Below are 19,484 nucleotides of genomic sequence, written 5' to 3' on the forward strand. Positions count from 1 at the left end.
AAGAAGTCTTGGTAAGCGATCTGCTGATTAAAAGAAATACTGCAACAGGCTATGGAAAGTAATATGTTGACTGCTGGTTGTTAAGTAAATTTGGGTTCTCCATTGTCTTTGCTTATCAGAAGGTGACAAAAATATGATCACATGACCCCGGGACACTGCAACAGAATGGAATAGAATAGAATAGAATAGAATAGAATAGAATTCTTTATTGGCCAAGTGTGATCCGACATACAAGGAATCTGTGTTTGGTGCCAATGCTCTCATTGTACATAAAAGAAAAGATACATTCGTCAAGATTTTCATAGGGTTCTATACCATTAGATCAATTAATTTGTGGAACACCTTGACTCGAGAAGTTGTGAATGCTATAACACTAGAAGTTTTTAAGAAGATGTTGGATAACCATTTGTCTGAAATAGTGTAGGGTTTCCTGCCTAAGCAGGGGGTTCGACTAGAAGACCTCCAAGGTCCCTTCCAACTTTCCTCCTCCTCCTCCTCCTCCTCTTCCTCCTCCTCCTCCTCTTCTTCTTCTTCTTTTTCTTTTTCTTCTTCGTCAAGGGAGAGGGCCTTCTCTGCCCCTCCCCTTGCATTGTGGAATATCTTGCCCTCAGAAGTGAAGACAGCCCCCGATCCTTTGGCTTTCTGGAAAGGGTCAAAGCTTGGTTGGCCCCATGAGAACCCCCTCTCCACCAGTATTTACAACTGCTAACCACCCCTACTTGGAAGTCTCCATGTTCTGTAATTTCATTACCAAAGTCTATGTCTGCATGCCTTGGTTAGGATCCTTCTAACTTTCTACTTTCTTGTCACTTTCCTGTTGTTAGCCAATAGTGTCCCACCATTGGTTACTGGTCACGTTACCCTCATCACAGCTTCAACTTTCTGCTTCAGCAATTCCTTTAACAAACTTCCAATCTGAGACCTTCAATATTATATATATTATATGATATTAGCAATATTAGTCGGTTGAGAAGGACAAACAAAAAACAAACAAACAAACAAACAAACAAACAAACATTATCTGCAAAATGACCAGAGATGTGAGGCTCATTTCAAACTTTTGATAGGATCAATCAGATTAGGATAGATTATAGCCTCCATGGTTGATAGCCATCTTAGTATTTTTACATAATTTTCAAATGCCTGGGTTTAATTATAATGAACAAGCTAATGCAACAAACAAAACAGGATCTCGGAAAATGGGGGAAATTACAACTTTCTATACTGGGTCAGATAGTCGTAATAAAAATGAGCATTTCACCCAAATTTCTATATTTATTTCAAACAGTTTAATAGCAATTTTTTTCAAGGAATTGAATAGAAATATAACAAAATTCATTTGGCAAAATAAGAAATCAAGGATCAAAATTTCATACTTGCAGGACAGTAAAAGCAGAGGCGACCTAGAGCTCCCAGAGTGGAAAAGCTATTAGAATGCAGCCTCCTTAAACTGGATTAAGGTATGGATAAATTTATCCAATAAAAGAATACTAACCCTAGAAAGTCATGAACTGCAAAGAGGATGGCATGCATACTTATGGAAAGATGATTTAAAAATGCAAACAAGCTTTAATCAATATCTAATTAGGAAATCACTTCTAAAAACATGGCAGGAAATAAAAAAGAAAAAATACTATAAATATATTTGTGAGAATGTTGAATACTACTAATGATCTTAATTTTTCTGCTCCTTACAACAGGAAAAATGCCTGACATTCTCCCAGGGTCATTTGTTGCAAAAGAATAAATGAGAGGGGAAAAAATCTGATTCTTGAAATAATCACTACAAAGTTGTGTTGTACGATTTCTTTTATTGAATGTTTTTAATACTTCCTTGCGCAGAAAACAGTTGCTGTTCTTGTGATAGGAAGGAAGGGAGGGAGGAAGAGAGGGAAGGGATATAGATTCCCAAATAAAAGTTTTCAGTGTTGTACATCACTCTTTGTCTGGGAATTTTCAACCTATGACGACTGAAGATGAAGACCAGGGATCTCTATTTCAACCTCACCTGGGCATGAATCTGATGGTGAAAACTGTTTGGGGAAGGCAGGAATGCTTGGAATGGCTAAATGAGGAGCAAGAGTCGGGATAAAGGTTGGATTTGGCTCCTGAACTTCGCGCACAGCATGCTTGTTGATCACTTGTGTCACTGTTTCCTTCTGTTTTTCTGGTGTTTCTGTAGCATGAGGATGGTGTTCTTGGTGTTCAGACTTGGACTGTGATTAGACAAAAGATACCAAAAAGCGGTTTAGGCAGCTGGCCATATTTAGATTATACATTATGCTAACTTATTTTGTGAAATGTTCAAGATAGCCAATGTTCATTATTTCTGCTCTCTAGATGCAACACAGAGGAAAACTTTCCAGCTGTACTTCCACATAGGTAGACCTTAATTATTCTCAGTCTTGCTAGGAGAATGGACAGGAAACATGTTTAGATGAGCCAGTTTTACCTTTCTGTATGGATACCTCATCACCTCGAGGTTCGACTACTGTAACGCTCTCTACATGGAGCTACCTTTGAAAAGTGTTCGGAAACTTCAGATCGTGCAGAATGCAGCTGCGAGAGCAATCATGGGCTTCCCTAGGTATGCCCATGTTACAGCAACACTCCGCAGTCTGCATTGGTTGCCGATCAGTTTCCGGTCACAATTCAAAGTGTTGGTTATGACCTATAAAGCCCTTCATGGCATCGGGCCAGAATATCTCCGGGACCGCCTTCTGCCGCATGAATCCCAGCGACCGATTAGGTCCCACAGAGTTGGCCTTCTCTGGGTCCCGTCAACTAAACAATGCTGTTTGACGGGACCCAGGGGAAGAGCCTTCTCTGTGGCAGCCCCGACCCTCTGGAACAAGCTCCCCCCAGAGATTAGAACTGCCCCCACCCTCCTCGCCTTTCGTAAACTCCTTAAAACCCACTTTTGCCGTCAGGCATGGGGGAATTGAAATATCTCCCCCGGGCCTACACAGTTATATATAGTATGCTTGTGTGTATGTTTGTTTTTAATAAAGGGGTTTTTAGTGTTTCTTTTAAATTATTAGATTTGTTATATATTGTTTATTATTGCTGTGAGCCGCCTCGAGTCTACGGAGAGTGGCGGCATACAAATTGAATAAATAAATAAATAAATAAATAAATAAATAGATAAATAAATAAATAAATAAATACATCAAGAAGATCCCACAAATCTGATGGTAGAAATGTCCCCTCTTCTTTACAGCCCAAAAAACTAGGCAGGGTCCCTTCTGAGTATATTTCTGCATCCATTATGGAGCTGTTGGCTATCTGCCCTAGTGGCACAAGTTGGAGTGCAGAATTGCAGGCAAATTCTGCCCATAGCCTGGAGTTTGATGCCGACAGGGCTCAGCCTTCAATCTTTCAAAGGTTGGTAACATGCGGATGCAGATTGTTGGGCGCGATATGCAAATAATGTTTACATTATAAACCGTTAAGAGTGCTTTGGGTTGATATATAAGCCCAAATGCTATTGCTATCTCTCAAGGTTTTTGTTAAATCACGACTCCAGTGGTTGGTGAAATAGTAGCATTTATTGAACAAGTACAACAAGAACAGTCACCAGCAAGTACTTTCCGAAATTGAGGGCAACGGCTAGCCCGTTGCCCTATTTATACTCTTAAAAACGGCGGGCTTTTTCCAACAGACAGTTATTTAACTTTCACGGCTATTTTCCAAATAGCTGCATCTTAACCAATCACTGAATTTCTCACAATATTTTTAAAGAACACAACACCCCTCCCTTTTTAGAAAAAACAACGGCTACGTGTTAATCCACGTCACGTAGTCCTGCAAGCGGATTGGTGGTTTCACCACTCTCTGGGACCTGCGCAGTTCATTCTCCTGGGAGCTGCCTGCCTGGATGGCCGGCGCTGGTATTGCTCCGCTAAGGCTAGTTTCTGAAGGGCCAGGTTGCGATATAGCAATCGGAACTCTGCCGGCTTCCAGGGGTAACAGGTAGCCATCGTTGGAGCCCTGAACTGGTTCTGGTAAGTCCTCTGTTGATTTTTCTATAGTGGGTAAAATGTCTGTATTAGGTTTAATGCGTTTGCGTAGTTGGTCAATATGACGGCCCATCGGTTAACACAATTAAATATGTTTTTAAACCTGTTTTTTGTAATACTGTTCCTTCTTTCCATTTATCATTTGAATCATAGTCTTTAGCATAAATTAAGTCCCCGCTATTAAATTGTCTATCGGTTTGTATTTTAAGTTCTTTTTCTTCATTTTGGTAATTTGAATGAATTCGGTCAAGTTTAGAGCGAAGGTTCCTGCCCATTAATAGTTCTGCCAGGCTCTTGTGTGTTGAAGCTGATAGTGTTATGTGTTGAATGGCTAAAAGTTCGTCAATTTGTTGTTGCCAATCTCCTAGTGGTGCTTTGTTTAGTGCTTCCTTTGTGAACCTGACCATTCGTTCTGCTTGTCCATTGGCTTGAGGAAAGTGAGGGGGGGTGAGCACATGCTTTATGCCTTGGTCTGCAAAAAATAACTCCATTTGTCGGGCTGTCAGTTGAGGCCCATTGTCAGAAACCACAATATCCGGAATGCCATGTGTGGCAAACATTTTTCTTAAGGCTTTTATGGTTGCACTGGTAGTAGTAGATGCCATAAGTTCAATCTCCAACCATTTAGATTATGCATCTACAACTAATAAAAAGGATTGGCCCCTGATTGGTCCTGCAAAGTCAATATGTATCCTGGACCAGGGCCCTCTTGGTGTTGGCCACTCTGATGGTGTGGCTTTTGGTGGATTGGGTCTTGATTTTTGGCAGGGTACACAACCACCCACCCACAACTCTATGTCCTTGTCCAATCCAGGCCACCAGAGGTGATTCCTAGCTATTGTTTTCATTTTGACTATTCCTGGGTGTCCTAAATGCAATAGTTGCAAGGCTTGCTTCTGCAATGTTTTTGGAATTACAACTCTGTCCCCCCATAAAATACAATCCTTTAATACATTAAGTTCAAGTTGTCTATTTTTATATGGCTGAAATTGTTCTGTTTGCTGTTCAGATGGCCAACCTTTCAATATCCATTGTTTAATGTGTTTTAAGATAGGATCTGTCTGTGTTTGTTCAGCTATCTCTGATGCTGTCAATAGGGCTTGCTTATTTGTCTCAATTAATAAAATATTAGAGGCTGGACCAGGGTCAATTACTAGGTCTGTTAGTGGGCACCTGCTCAGTGCATCGGCGTTCCCTATGTCCTCCCCCCCCCCCCTGTGGATTAAGGTATAATTATAACCAGCTAAAAAAATAGCCCATCTGGTCATGCGAGGGGAAAGGAAGGCGGGAGTTTGTTTGTTTCCCGCCAAAATACCAAGGAGAGGCTTGTGGTCTGTAACCAAAGTAAAAGAACGACCACAAAGATAATAATGGAATCGTTTGACTCCTGCCACAGCTGCCAACGCCTCCTTATCATCGCGTCTTAACCAATCACTGAATTTCTCACAATATTTTTAAAGAACACAACAGTTTTCCCCCCACATACATTTACAATTACTATAAACTTCTTTCTCTACTTATTTAATTGTGAGATGGATGTCATTCGATTATTGCTAATCGTTTCATTGCATTACTGTATTTTAAGTGTTATAACCTTTCTCACTCCAGAGGCTTTAGGCAGAATTTAAGATCAAAATATAATAAAGATCATTATTAAAATAATGACATCGCACAAAAATCTTAAAAGAGATTTTCATCTGCCTGCTTAATCAATTCAGGTCTTAAGTATTGATTTATTGAGTTATTATTTAACTGAGAAATCTGTTGGTTTGCTGGGTGAAGTCCAGTCAATGTGTTTTAAAAGATAAACTATGCTTAACATCCCAGGAATAAATATTTTTTGCAAATGATAGCTGTCTGAAGAACTTACCGGAAATAATTCACAAGTTGCAGTGACAATTTTGGAATCTTCATCCGCTCTGCCTATCACAGAGCCTTTGCACAAGCCTCTCTCCTAGAACAAAGGAGAAAATTTTCATCAACAAAATTCAAGAAATTTAATCTGCCACAATTTCTTATATGCTGTGTTATAGCACTGGATATGGTGGATCAGATGTTCTCTATCAAAGGTCCGTTTCCATTTCTCCCTGTGGTTGTCATCCCATTTCTCATCAGAATGGCAATTTCTGTGGTCCCATTAGAGTAGATGGAGCCCCCATGGGAAAGCTGAATTCTTCTGCTATGCTTTTTAGAATTTTAAAATAGTATTCAAACCATTCTATGGATTTCTTGAAGTCACTTTTTCAGAATAGGAAATGCATTTTGGTGTTCCAGATATTAATTTTGTTATTTTAATAATGATAATTATAATTATATACTCTTTGATTGTTGTAGAATTCTCCTGCAAATTATGGACTAGCTAAAACAGACTGTTAAGGGTTTATTAAAGGTTGGAGAGCCAATTTTGGGGGATGATAAGATTATTCCAGCTAGGAATGGAGCTTGTTTGGACCAGAACACCACCAATGGCCATTCCAATCTGCTCTCCATTTATAGAAAGGGAACATGTACAATAGGGGCATGCATAAGTGCACTTTTGTGCCTAATGTCCATGTCCTACTTTCTTATTATCCTTTCTATTACTACGTTCTACTTATGTTATGTTAATATGTGCTATAATACTATACTTGTTTGACAAATAAATAAATAGAATGTTAGATTGAATGGTAAAATCAATAGTCTAAAGGTAGATGTAGATATTAGCCTGAGGCTTCAGTGTGGTTCATTATTTATTTGTTTATTACATTTATATGCGCCCATATTTATTCTTTCTACGTTTAGATAGATTTATCGTAGCTAATATGAGCGTCTGCCTCCCAGTTGTTCTTCCTTTGCTAACATGCTAAACACATTGATGAATAAAAGAACTAAAGAAACCTACTCAAGGAGAGAAGCAACCTAAAACTAAGGAGAAATTTCCTGACAATTGTTGTGATTCGGTCTGAGGCTCCTCAGGGAACGGCTGGAACTCTGCCAGCTCCATGCTCAGAGGGGGAGGACGAGGAACAGGAGGAGGAGGAGAACCAGGCAGACGGGGAACAGGAATGTCAGGACGAGGAGCAGGGGGAACAGTCTGAGACCCCCGGGGGGGGAGCTCTCCCCAGCAAGCAGCCTGGAGTCATTAGATGAGAACGCACAAGCCATCATAGATATGAGGCAGAGAAGGGCAGCACAACGAAGGGGACAATTAGCCAGGTATTTCCATCCCTAATAGGCAACAGCTGGGTTTGGGTGTGGTTCTCCTCAGAAAGGTTGAAAAGGCAGGCCCGCCCTTCCTGTATTGTGGAGAGTTATCTTTTGGGAGTCCTGTGACCTTGCTTCGATCCCTGGCGTTTCTGATTCTGGCTTGTGGCCTCGAAGGCTGAAAACTTGGGGGAGGCGTGGGTTTTATTATCTACAGTGGTGTGTGTGCCAGCAAGAAGCTTGTTGTATTGTCTGGCCATTGTGACTCTTCTGTGAAGCTTCATAGCATTCCAGTTTGTAAGAACAGTTTTTGTTATCTGTGTTTGTTTTCAAAGATATAAAATGACTTTGCTTTTTACCAGCGTGTCTGGCTACCCTTTTTAGTTGGTGTTGACATCTGGGGGAACCCAGACAGAACAACAATTAGAATAATTGCTCAGTAGAACTACTTTTCCCAGAAATTATGGGTGCTCCACCACAGGAGGTTTTTACGAAGAGATTGAACAATCATTTGTCTGAAATGGGATAGGGCAGTAATGGCGAACCTTTTTTCCCTTGGCTGCCAAAAGAGCATTTGTGCATGCATGAATGCCAACTCCCATAATTCAATGCCTGGGAAGGGTGAAACAGCTTCCTCTACACCCCAGAGGCCCTCTGGAGACCAGAAATGGCCTGTTTCCCAACTTCTGGTGGGCACAGTAAGCTCATGTTCCATCCTCCCCAGGCTCCAGGCGCCTTTGGAGCCTGGGCAGGATAAAAGCGCCAAAAATGCCCTTCCAGAGCCAAAAATCAGCTGGCCAGCATACACGTACACGTCAGTGTTCCCTCTAATTTTTTTTTTTGGGGGGGGGGGCGGAAAAGTATAGTGTCTGAGCGGCAGTCCCTTCGGGACTGGGCGGCACAGAAATAATAAATAAACAAACAAACAAACAAACAAACAAACAAACAAAAAACCCACCCTGTTTTGCCTCAGAGAATATCAAAATAAAATACTGTACTGTGTGTCTATAACAGTGAGCTCATAATAGGGCAACTCTATCAATATCAAAATGCCATTTAAATAGTTGAGCTAGTTTCAAACTAGATTTTGATTTTCTTTCTCTCTTCCTTACTCCCATTCTTTTTCTTTCTCTTTTCCTTCCCCTCTTTTTTCTATCTGTTTCCTCTCTTCCTCTCTCTCTCTCCTTCCCTCTCACTCTTTCCCTCTCGGCTTCTGGGCAGATTTGGAAAACTCTGAGTTGATGATGATTTTTAAGTGAGCGATTGCTCACTGCTCAGCTTAGAGGGAACTATGGTACACGTTGGAGCTGAGCTACGGCAACAGCTCACATGTCAGCGGATATGGTTCTGCGTGCCAACTGTGGCACCCACGGCAAACGTTTGCCATCACTGCTATAGGGTTTCGTGCCTGAGCAGTGACTTAGGCTACAGACATCTTCCAACTCAATTGTTCTGTTCTGTTCTGATATAAGGAGTTTAAAATTTGGTCCTTTAGAAGACATTCATTGAACCTTGATGTAAGATTAGGTTTTATGCAACGTTGTGCATACTTACTGCAGTTTCTTTTGGGAGGAGAGGGCATTCAGTGATGTTAGAAACAGGTGTACTTTTAGGACAGGAAGTCTCCTGGACGGTGAATTCGACAGTGTACAAAATACCATAAACCACCTATAGAAAGTCATAAACATTTAGAGTAGGTCACATTGTCTGCAGGAAATGTTTCTAATTATCTTGGGTGCCCTGTCAATCTTTAGTAACCCTGAAGTCTTACAGAGAATCCCCATGATTCTTAGCACTAGGAAAATTGATAGGATGTCAAATGATGTTATCAAGAAGAGAACACAAAAACATAGAAACATAGAAGACTGACGGCAGAAAAAGACCTCATGGTCCATCTAGTCTGCCCTTACACTATTTTCTGTATTTTATCTTAGGATGGATATATGTTTATCCCAGGCATGTTTAAATTCAGTTACTGTGGATTTATCTACCACATCTGCTGGAAGTTTGTTCCAAGGATCTACTACTCTTTCAGTAAAATAATATTTTCTTATGTTGCTTTTCATCTTTCCCCCAACTAACTTCAAATTGTGTCCCCTTGTTCTTGTGTTCACTTTCCTATTAAAAACACTTCCCTCCTGGACCTTATTTAACCCTTTAACATATTTAAATGTTTCGATCATGTCCCCCCTTTTCCTTCTGTCCTCCAGACTATACAGATTGAGTTCATTAAGTCTTTCCTGATACGTTTTATGTTTAAGACCTTCCACCATTCTTGTAGCCCGTCTTTGGACCCGTTCAATTTTGTCAATATCTTTTTGTAGGTGAGGTCTCCAGAACTGAACACAGTATTCCAAATGTGGTCTCACCAGCACTCTATATAGCGGGATCATAATCTCCCTCTTCCTGCTTGTTATACCTTTAGCTATGCAGCCAAGCATCCTACTTGCTTTCCCTACTGCCTGACTGCACTGTTCACCCATTTTGAGACTGTCAGAAATCACTACCCCTAAATCCTTTTCGTCTGAAGTTTTTGCTAACACAGAAGAAAAGGATTTAGGGGTAGTGATTTCTGACAGTCTCAAAATGGGTGAACAGTGCAGTCAGGCGGGCCACAAGAATGGTGGAAGGTCTGAAGCATAAAACATAAAACATTGTGGAAAGACCAGAGTCCCATCCATCTGGTAAATTGGAAGTGCCTGGGAAGCCCTCTGGCAGACGAACATTTTCTTTAAGTCAGATTTCTGCAGATTTTGAGAATCTGTCTACTACTTTGGCAATAATGTAGAAATCAACTCCCCTCTGCTGGAATTATTTCTATTATTTTTCATTTCTACCTTTTGCAGAAACCCTGGGTTCTGTAGCAGTCTCTATACAAATCAGGGATCAACTTTCTTGCTGAAAAATACTGCACCTCAGCTTTACCTGTGAACTTGCTTTGGTGACCTCCAAAATGGCAAAATAATGACCATGGCCATTTTCGGCATTGAATTTGGCCAGGCTTTGTCTTGCTATTTCTTGAAATCTTTCTTCAGATGGATTTTGGCGAATGGGACAGCCAGGGCAACCAGGTGGTGAATCTTTAAGGAAAGAAATGATCATTTGAAAAGGTGAGGCAAGGCATTTGAATATGAGCTTGTATATTAAAATAAAAAAACTTTGATCAGCTTGAAAATTGACCTGTATCTCATCAGAGCCATGCTCTGACGATCACCTGGGCCCACCCATCCCTGCACTTTACTGATCTATCTCTTCTCAGCTGATTCATGCGGCAGAGCAGATTGCCGCGCCTCAGCTTTGTTTCTCCCCAGCAGTACGTTGGAAAGTAAGTTTTGTTAGAATATTCATAACTGGGAGAGCCAGTGGTAACAAAGTCAGCCAATGAATAGGCATAGCAACTCAGCCAATAGTGAGTCAGCCAACACTACTGAGTCTGTGCAGAGAATCGAAACTGAGAAGCTCAAGGCTGGGTGGGGCTCCAATCTCTCCTCTGTATTTTTCCACTCTGAACTCTGCTGAAATGATACTTAACTGTTCTTTGCTCTCTGTAACTGATTGCATCAAGCATGCAAGCCTGCAAACAACCAAAACGGTTGTTAAACTGGCTGGATCCCACCACTGGAGAAAGGTACAAATCTAGAGGCAGGAACCAACAGAATAAAATATCTGTAGCTTAGGGCTGGACTGTGGAGTCCTTGGTCCTTTCTCAGTTGGTGGCTTTGCTTGTAAATGTTGTTACCTAAGACCATCTCTGCCTCCTTGTGCCAATCAGCATCAGAACAGACACTCCAAAAGCAAACTCCGTTCAGATTTTGTCCCCCTTCTGTTTAATTGAGTCTTATTCCTGGATAAGCCCCTAAAATTTTCTTATCAAAGGTTTTTCAGAAGTGGCTTCCCATTATCATCTTCCTAAGGCTGAGAGAAAGTGACTGGTTCAAGCCCCTGCTGGCTTTATGGGATGTGGGACTAGAATTCCCATTCTCCCAGTTTCTTTTTTTCTTTTTAAATATTTTTATTGATTTTTTAAAATGTAGGACGAAACAAGACATACAACATTTAACATGTAAAGGAGCTACAATTGCTCCGCTAAGTATAGAAGTCTTAATACAGAAAAAAAAGACTAATTCTAGTTTAGATCTATACAGAAAGATAAACTTATCAATGAAATATTGATAATGATATTCGATAGATAAGCTCACTTTTATTAACTGATTTTATTAATTTTAATTTTAATTATATAATTGTTAGAAAGTATTGAAAAGTTAGGATTTTTATGTTATTATTATATTTATGTTATTACTGATTACATAGAGATATTTCATTCTCCCAGTTTCTAGCTGGATGCAATAACCACCACAGTAAACTGGCTGTCAATTTGGAATACTTTTCTCTTTTCTGATAGAATGACATTCTAGAATAGGGACTCAAACCATGGCAACTTTAAACCTGGGAGACTTCAACTTCTGCTGGCTGGGGAATTCTGGGAATTGAAGTCTACCAGGCTTAAAGTTGGCATGGTTGGGGTAGAACATAATAACATTTGATAATGAATATGCCAATGCTAAGGTAACTTTTATTCTGTGATAGATTAAGATTGGATGAAGGAGGTGCTCCTTTATCAAAAGTTCAGAATACATTTGCAACAACTTCTAGATCACACAATTCAATTTCTCGCTGACAAAGCCATGTTGGTAAAACTTGAACCAGGCAAGGTTCTCATGTACTGAATTGCAAATGAATCAAAGCAGGCTGTTTTGTAAAATAGGCTGAGACATAAGTAACCATTTTTAAATTTAACTAAGAAACTAGAATATATAACAGCTATTTAGCAATTTCTGCTCATTTCTCAACGTTCGTGCCTCTTCCAAACATTTCTACTCCTAAATTTTTAATGGAGGTTGGTTTTAGAAAGTTACAATATGACACAAGAAAGTAAAATAATTTATAGTGAGAAATAATTTAATTTATTTGACTTCTATGCCATCCAATCCCGTGGGACTCAGGGTAGCTTACAATAATTAATAATATGATACAAAAATAAAAAAGTCAAATATAGATAATAAAAACAGTAAAATCCCTATAATAAAAACCCTTAAAATAATCTAATCAAACACACATGTACACCAGTCAACCATCGTTCGGCTGTGCCTAAGTGTTAATGTTCACACCTCCAGGCCTGCTGGCAAAGCTAGGTCTTCAAGGTCTTTTGGAAGGCTGGTAGGGTGGGAGCAGTATGAACATGGGGAAGTAGTTGGTTCCATAGGGCCGGGGCAGCCACAGATAAGACTTTTCCCCACGGGCCCACCAACCTGCATTGCTTAGTTGACGGGACCTGTAGGAAGCCAACTCTGTGTGATCTAATTGGTCTCTGGGAGGTATGTGGTAGGAAATGGCCCTGAAGATAGTCTGGTTCTAAGCTGTGTAGGTCTTTATAGGTAATAACCAACACCTTGAATTTTGACCAGAGTCTAATTGGCAGCCAGTACAGTGCGCGGAGTGTAGGTGTTATATGACTGTATCCAGGTACACACGACAGCTAGGACGGCTACATTCTGGACTATCTGCAGCAGGGATGGACATCTAACTGAAATGCTGGGAACACCTAGAGCAGCAGCTTGGGCCAGCAGAATAAGTGGCCTGCCTGAGCTCTGGCCACGTGGCCTCCTCCTTGATCTCCCAGGATGCAGGAGAGATGCCTGCGGTGTGGGAGAGCACACAGCAGGCCATGTGGCCAGCACTTGGGGCTACCCAGCCTGCTCCCTGCCCATCCGCTCAGTGCCCCTGCAGGAGGTGAGCACCTGAGTGAGTAAGGGCTAGCCAGACAGCCACCACGAGCTGCACAGTGGAGCGGCGGGGAGGGCCGCATGCGGTGGCGAGCAACAGGTCAGAAGTTCAAATCTCATCACCGGCTCAAGGTTGATTCAGCCTTCCATCCTTCCAAGGTGGGTAAAATGAGGACCCAAATTGGGGGGGCAATAGGCTGGCTCTGTTCAAAAGTGCTATTGCTAACATGTTGTAAGCTGCCCTGAGTTTAAGGAGAAGGGCGGCATAAAAATCGAATGAATAAAAAAAATAATTAAAAAAAACAGGATGAGCACTGGGGCAAGCAGTGGGGCAAGTGGCAGCACTAGCGGTGGGGCATGTGGCAGGACAAGCGGCGGAACAAATGGTGGCAAGGAAAACCATGCAAGCAGGCAGAGCTGTGCTGCCGTTCGTGACAGAGCCGCCATGAGTGGCTAGGAGAAGCAGGTGAGTGGATGAGCCGCTTGCTGCAGAGGTGCCGCGAGCGGCGCAGTGGATGAGTAGCAGCTTTCTTACTTGCCAGTTTCTGGGCCTTTTTGCTTCTGTGCATATGCAGAAGCAAATAAAACCCTGGAAATTGTGTGCATGCATGTCATCGTGTGAGATTCAGCTTCTGTGCAAGTGCAGAAGCCGAATCCTGTGCCAGGTGCATGCACATTCTGGGCACGCACACGCTCCCATGCTCCTGGCCTGTTCTGGTAGCACCGGGAATGGTAGCCCGCCGCTGATCTGAAGTCTCCGAACACTCTTCAAGGGTAGCCCCGTGTAGAGTGTGTTGCAATAATCAAGACAGGAGGTAAGGAGGGCCTGAGTGATCATGTGCAGAGTTTCCTGGTCCAAATAGGGCCACAACTGGTAAATCAGGTGAACTTTGGGAAAGGTCTTCTTGGCCACAGCCAAGAGATGGTGTTCAAGGCTCAGCTGTGGATCCAGGAGTCCCAAGTTGTGGACTTTTTCTGAGGGGGTTAAAGTCCCCCCACTCAGAACAATGAATGGACAGAGGGAATGGTCCTTCGGAGGAAATGCCCAGAGCCACTTGGCCTTGTCGGTGTTGAGCTAGAGCTGTAAGGGTCTGGTTCCCATCCACCCTTACAGCTTCCAGGCACTGGCACATCACATCAACCACTTCACTGAATTGGCATGGGTGGAGGTACTGATGATACCTCACCCCATGTTGTCAGATGATCTCAGTGGTTTCATGTAAATATTAAATAGTAGTGGAAATAGGACAGACTCCTGTGGCACCCCAAAAAGTATAGGCCAAGGGGTGGACCTCTGCCCCGCCACAACACCGGCTGCAAATGACCAGAGAGGTAGGAGGAGAACCACTGTAAAACAGTGCCTCCCACTCCCAACCCCTCCAGTATGGTATTGAAGGCTGCTGAGAAGTCCAGAAGCACTAGGATATCTTGGGCCCTATCTTGGGCCCACTGTAGAACATCCATCAGCGTGACCAAAGCAGTTTCTGTGCTGTGACTGATCCTGAAACCAGACTGAAAAGGGTCAAGCTTCATCCAAGGACCACAGGAGTTTGAGCACCACCACCTTCTCTGCAACCTTACCCAAGAAGGGCAAGTAACTGAATTTATGCCGGAATTCTTTTTATTAGGCAAGAATTGCCTACGCACAAAAATGGAAAGAACCCACAGATACCTAGCGATAAGGAGATAATCAAAAACATATATGAATGTGCAGAAATGGACTGATTAATTATGGAGTTAAACCATCAAAAGGACTCAGATTATTATTCAACCTGGACAAAGTGGTACAAATGGACACACACAAAAAATGCAAATTCACAGTGAAACTGTAATTGCAAGTTATATATGCTCAGGTAGATATTTTTTCTGCAAATCTATATGCAGAAAACATGGAAAATACATATGAAGATATACGTACAAGGATGTAAGATGCAGTTATTGTCGTAGATGTGTGTCTCATTTGAATTTTTATAGACCTTAATTAATGACTGGCATCGGCCAGAAACCTAAAACAAGAGAAAGTAGCTTGCATTAGTGTCATCCATTTCTTTTACCAATGGTTCCATGAAAGGTAATCAAAAGGTGCATTTTCCCCACATCTTAGATTCAGAATTACATTGTCCTTCCATAATGTTTGCAGCACCTCTGCAGCACCTACATTTCTTCCTGTGATTTTGTACAAACTCACTGTCTTTTTATTGCACTGCAGAATGCATTAGGTATTACTAGGGAGCGCTCATTCGTGCAGCAGAGATGATCGATCCAGCAGACGTGATCTCAATCCCCCTTGATCTACTTCCAGTTTTAGACCAAACTTGAAAGACCAAAGGCCAAAAGTATTCTCTCAGAAAAATTAGGAGGATTCAGAGAAGATTCAATAAAGGAGGGGGAAAAAGCCTAGGAGTCCTGATATTAAACAAGTTTTAGAAACATAGAAACATAGAAGACCGACGGCAGAAAAAGACCTCATGGTCCATCTAGTCTGCCCTTATACTATTTCCTGTATTTTATCTTACAATGGATATATGTTTATCCCAGGCATGTTTTAATCCAGTTACTGTGGATTTACCAACCACGTCTGCTGGAAGTTTGTTCCAAGGATCTACTACTCTTTCAGTAAAATAATATTTTCTCATGTTGCTTTTGATCTTTCCCCCAACTAACTTCAGATTGTGTCCCCTTGTTCTTGTGTTCACTTTCCTATTAAAAACTTTTCCCTCCTGGACCTTATTTAACCCTTTAACATATTTAAATTTAAATGTTTCGATCATGTCCCCCCTTTTCCTTCTGTCCTCCAGACTATACAGATTGAGTTCATTAAATCTTTCCTGATACGTTTTATGCTTAAGACCGTCCACCATTCTTGTAGACCGTCTTTGGACCCATTCAATTTTGTCAATATCTTTTTGTAGGTGAGGCAGTTTTTAGCAAGGGGTTCCTTGCCTGGTTGCTGGGTGGACATGGACACGGTGGGGCTGGCCTAGTTGGCCTCCTGAACCATGACAGTGAGGATGTGTGTTCATTTTTGCCCCCCTTGGGCTCTGGAGGCTTTCCTTGAGGCTCCAGGAAGGCGAAAATGGCTTCCCCAGGCTCCGAAGACCCTTTTCCTTAACTTCCGGTAGGCCCATTTTTGGCATCCCCAAGCCTCCGTGCATGCCCTGCACTTACCTGCATCCAAAATGGACCGCATGGGGACTCCTGGGTGGGGCAGGGTGGGATGGGTGGGGCCAAGCAGGAGTGGAATTTGGGGGTTCTCCGAACTGCGCAGAATCTTTGCTAGTGATTTTCCTGAACCCCTGTGAACAGCCCTGGATTTTTTCCATGAAGGTGCGGTGACCGGTGAATGTTTTGTTTGACAAAGGACTGGTCCAGAGCACCACATCGGTAGGATGATGACAAACTTTTTGGCGATTTTTTTCTGGCGTCTCTGTGTCAGAAGAAGCCTTCCTGCCCACTGTCATCTTAATGCCAATCTTTATTCGTGCGGGGCCGCATGAATCCCAGCGACTAATTAGGTCCCACAGAGTTGGCCTTCTCTGGGTTCCGTCGACAAAACAATGCCATTTGGCGGGACCTGGGGAAGAGCCTTCTCTGTGGCAGCCTCGACCCTCTGGAATCAACTCCCCCGCAGAGATCAGGACTGCCTCCATCCTCCTTGCCTTTCGCAAACTCTTGAAAACCCACCTTTGTTGCCAGGCATGGAGAAATTGATTCCCCTCGGCTGCTCCGTTTTATGTATGGTTTGTTTGGGTTATATGATTGTTTTTAATTAAGGGTTTAAAAACTGTTTTGCTTTTAACATTGGATTTGTATATTGTATTACTGTTGTGAGCCGCTCCGAGTTCTCGGAGAGGGGCAGCATACAAATCTAATAAATTATTATTATTATTGTTGTTGTTGTTGTTGTTATTATTATTATTATTATTATTATTATTATTATTATTATTATGTCAGCACAACTCAGCAAACGAGATCATTATGCTGGATTTCGTATTTCATCACCAGTCGGGTGCTTCCCAAGCACCTAGGACTGCGTGATGTAGCGGCGAATTATGTTTGCCGATTCCAGTAAAGCGGCCTTTTGCAATTGACAGATGAAGATTTTGTCAATTCCTATGGTTTTCAAATTTCCGCTGAGATCCTTTGGTACTGCGCCCAGCGTGCCAAGTACCACTGGGACCCCTTTCACGGGCTTATACCAGAGTCGTTGCAGCTCGATTTTTAGATCTTCGTATTTCACTAATTTCTCTAGCTGGTTCTCCTCAATTCGGCTGTCTCCTGGGATTGTGATGTCGATGATCCATACTTTCTTTTTCTCCATGATCACAATGTCTGGTGTGTTATGCTTCAGAATAATAAATAATAATAATAATAATAATAATAATAATAATAATAATAATAATTATTATTCCTCCGAAGCACAGCTGAGAAGCTCCTTCTCAGGAGGTGCCAGGAAAAAATCGCCAAAAATTGTGCCATCAGTGGTTTCTTACCTGTGCGGCACTCTGGACTGCACCGCGAGGAACCCACCACTGGACTGGGAGTAGGGGGAGAGGCGGCCACTCATGGTTCCAAAAAGGGGGTTATTAAGAAGCAGTCCAAGAACTGCGTCTTTTCCTTTCAGGGTGTAAACATGGAAGAATCAGTTTAATTTACAGAATAAAATATTCGGAGAACCTTTCCTGGGTGTAAGAGCTGTAGGACAGTGAGACTGGCTTGCTAAGAGAAACTATGAGCTATAAACGCCTGCAGTGAGTTTATTTATTTGTTTGTTTGTTTGGTTGGTTGGTTGATTTGTATGCCGCCCCTCTCCGAGTTGAGGTTCGCACCCCTCCCTTCCAATGTTATGATTCACATGTACAATGCCACTGAAATGGCAACTAAGTGCAGGGAACTGTTGTGAAGACATATATGTTCTCAAAAGAGAGGTTTGTTGTTACCACATAGCAAGTGGTAGAGTGACTCCCTCAGCCTCCTTTGCAAACAAGTTTAAAAACTCAGATTTTACTTCTTTCCAAATCCTGCTGCTAGTTATTTAAATAAGGAGATCCATTTCTTACAGTCTCGTATGGACGTCTAAACTCGCACTCTTTCCACGATTTCTTACTCCAGCCGTGGCATTTGGTTTCTAACACATCGAAAATGAGGAAGAAAATAGAATAATCATCCTGCCAGGGACAAAAGAAACTCACTGTCAGCACATTAGAAGTTAAAATAACTTTTAAATAAAGACAGGAGGTTGTTTAATCCTGATGGTTTGTTACATGTGGCAAAACATTAATTTTAATCCTAGCAAGAGTGAATATCTATTATCCCAAAACTGATTTCAAATTATTATCTTAGAATGTCTTGGACAGAGAGAGTACATTGTCCTATTGATTGCGTAGATTTTTTCCTGCTCAAATACATTAGTGCTACCATGACTGGACACCAGAATGGCGGGTGCTAAATACAAGGAAAGAAAACAGACAATAGAACTATTGGACTCCATAGTGTCATCCCCAAACCCCCAACACTTTACCCTTAGATTATCTATGGTTGACCTATCCAGATTCCTAAGAGGTCAGTAAGGGGCGAGTACAAGTGCACTAGAGTGCCTTCCGTCCCCTGTCCTATTGCTCTCCTATATCTTTCTTCTATTCCTATATCTCTTCCTCTATTCTTTCATTGATATGTTCTATTACTATATCTTCTTTTCTATTCTTTCTTAAATATATTTTACTATGAGTATCTCCTCTATAACCTTCATAATGTATGTATCACTAAAACCCTCATTGTGTATTGGACAAAATTAAAAAAAACAGGCAATAGAAGGAGGAGATCTTACCTCAGATAGTTGTTGGACATCAAAAATGCGATGCAGACCAAGAATGTAACTGTCTTCCTGAATTTCATTGTGTGCTTTGAGGACCGCTTCTGCAGCAGCCTTTACCTCTGAAGAGTTGCATGCTACGGGAAGAAATGTAGTGAGTGGAACAGAAACCACGGAGTGAAGCAGCTGTATCCCAATAAAGAATGAAATGAAAAGGGCCATTTTGGAAATTTTTTGCAGAATCAGAGAAGACAGCAACTACAGCTACACTTCGGGAGCAAGGCTCTGACAGAGATTTGTCTTTCTATATATACTTTGAAATCAATAGCTAATGTTTGTTCTTCCATTGCATGGTGTGCCTCACTTTTAAACTTCAACCTCTGAGGTGATGATTGCATAATATATAGCAGGGGAATGTTCATCTAATGTTTTTCAATTTATATAAGACCTCCCTTCGTCTTGCCGTTCCTCCTATAAAAGTATAAAAGTATAAAAGACAGAGGTGGATTTTAAGGAGTTTACTTAAATTGCTTACTTAACCGTATGACGAGAACATATTTTATGATATTGTGCATATTATTAGCAATAAAATGACATGGTCTGATCAGAAAATGCTTGATATGTTCAGTGCAAAATGTGGGACTGTAAGTGTGGCCAATTATGCAATGCCTTGGTCTCTTCAGCTTT

At 41.6% G+C, this 19,484-nt stretch overlaps 1 protein-coding gene across 4 annotated transcripts; it reads right to left on the bottom strand.

Moving 5' to 3' along the window:
• Nucleotides 1-1,791: 1,791 nt before the first annotated feature.
• LOC139168209 (fetuin-B-like) lies at nucleotides 1,792-19,142 on the bottom strand. Of its 4 annotated transcripts, none has more exons than XM_070753719.1 (7): nucleotides 18,813-19,138; nucleotides 18,046-18,153; nucleotides 14,904-14,991; nucleotides 10,149-10,282; nucleotides 8,757-8,870; nucleotides 5,890-5,973; nucleotides 1,792-2,216 (listed from the first exon to the last, which is right to left on the bottom strand). In XM_070753719.1, the coding sequence occupies exons 1-7, from the start codon at nucleotides 19,017-19,019 to the stop codon at nucleotides 1,962-1,964; spliced, it is 990 nt and encodes a 329-aa protein (XP_070609820.1). In that variant the 5' UTR covers nucleotides 19,020-19,138; the 3' UTR covers nucleotides 1,792-1,961. The 4 variants fall into 4 exon arrangements, with proteins under 4 accessions (XP_070609820.1, XP_070609819.1, XP_070609821.1 ...); XM_070753718.1 differs by having other exon boundaries at nucleotides 10,128-10,282; nucleotides 18,813-19,120; XM_070753720.1 differs by lacking the exon at nucleotides 1,792-2,216 and adding an exon at nucleotides 3,530-4,025 and having other exon boundaries at nucleotides 10,128-10,282; nucleotides 18,813-19,142.
• Between the last annotated feature and the right edge of the window lie 342 nt (nucleotides 19,143-19,484).

The sequence above is a fragment of the Erythrolamprus reginae genome, chromosome 5, assembly GCF_031021105.1.
Source record: "Erythrolamprus reginae isolate rEryReg1 chromosome 5, rEryReg1.hap1, whole genome shotgun sequence".
Lineage (NCBI taxonomy): Eukaryota > Metazoa > Chordata > Lepidosauria > Squamata > Dipsadidae > Erythrolamprus > Erythrolamprus reginae.

Coding starts and splice junctions, on each gene's coding strand:
- LOC139168209 (XM_070753718.1), bottom strand. CDS start 19,019: ATGGCCCTTTTCATTTCATTCTTTATTGGGATACAGCTGCTTCACTCC. Junction 14,992..18,045: donor TTAGACGTCCATACGAGACT/GTAAGAAATGGA, acceptor CTCTTGTTTTAG/GTTTCTGGCCGATGCCAGTC. Junction 10,283..14,903: donor TAACTGCATCTTACATCCTT/GTACGTATATCT, acceptor CTTTCCTTAAAG/ATTCACCACCTGGTTGCCCT.